This window comes from Bison bison, unplaced genomic scaffold (genome assembly GCF_000754665.1).
Source record: "Bison bison bison isolate TAMUID 2011002044 unplaced genomic scaffold, Bison_UMD1.0 scf7180017848478, whole genome shotgun sequence".
NCBI lineage: Eukaryota > Metazoa > Chordata > Mammalia > Artiodactyla > Bovidae > Bison > Bison bison.
This window is the reverse complement of record NW_011479051.1, coordinates 14,405-15,447: the sequence shown is the minus strand read 5'-3', so window position 1 is coordinate 15,447 and position 1,043 is coordinate 14,405. Positions and strand designations below refer to the sequence as shown.

The window sequence follows — 1,043 nt, the reverse complement described above, 5'->3', positions numbered from 1 at the left end:
AATTTGGGGGGATAACTTTTTCATTTCAAACTTACAAAAAAGTTTCAAGCAAAGTTGCTTTACCAGTTACTGTCTCTATGTGTGTGTATATATTATTTTTTATTAACTGTTTAAGGACTGAATTCTGAACTGAAAAGATCATATAAAGTATGTCACTGGTAGAAGGACACATCAAAAGGTAAACTGCTTGTGATTATGGATGACTTTGTTTTTTGCTTCTTGTGTTTTTTAGTTTCCTATTACACACACGTTAACTTTTAAGAAAGAATTGTCATTTTAAAAACCTTTAAAAAGAAGACTGTCACTGGGACAAATAGCAAACTGAATTGTATGTTGACCCTGGATTAGAAAATAAAATAATAAATTTCCTGATTTTAGTTATTAATACCCTGGTTACATCAGAGAATGCTTTTCTTCTTAGGAAGTATACAGGGAAGTATTTAGGAGGAAAGGGTCACGATGTATGCAACTTATTCATAAACAGGTTTACAAATTCTAAAGTTATAAAGGACTTTTGAAATAAAGAAAGGGGCTGACACCAGTGAATGCCAACAGCGACAGTCCTGGATGATCACTCAGGTGCTACTGCTGAGGGCTAGGCCCTTGACGTGAGTGCAGATCTCTTTATGCATCTTTACAGCACACCTCAAGAGCACATGACAAAAAAAAAAAAAAAAAGCACATGACACAGGCAGACTAAAGAGGAACATGTACTCATCTATGCTAGCGTCCTGTCTGCTTGAAATGTTCCCCACACTGATTCACACTGAAGAAAAAGTCAGTTACTCTGAGAATTTATATACATCTAACTTAAAGCATGACTTTCAGAATTTGGGTCCCAACCAAGATTTACTGTATAGAAAGGATGATTCTGTGCCAACCTTTGTTCCATCTCTTTTTGTAGTCTTTCTTCTTTTTCTTTTTGCTCACGAGCAAGGCGTCGTTTTTCTGCCAAAATTTTTGTTGCCTCCTCAGCATTCTTAGGTCCTGGTGTGCCTTTATTACCAGACTCTAGTTTAAATTAACATGCAAATCAGTTAGGT

At 35.8% G+C, this 1,043-nt stretch overlaps 1 protein-coding gene across 1 annotated transcript in view; it reads right to left on the bottom strand.

The window, feature by feature from the left end:
* Positions 1 to 881: 881 nt before the first annotated feature.
* The window catches only part of LOC104992458 (MAP7 domain-containing protein 3-like), a gene marked incomplete at its 3' end in the record, with an annotated part of 5,034 nt that continues 4,872 nt past the window's right edge, over positions 882 to 1,043 (bottom strand). The window contains exon 3 of the mRNA XM_010845356.1: positions 882 to 1,011. Coding sequence (XP_010843658.1) covers positions 882 to 1,011 — 130 coding nt within the window. The remainder of the gene's footprint in view (positions 1,012 to 1,043) is intronic.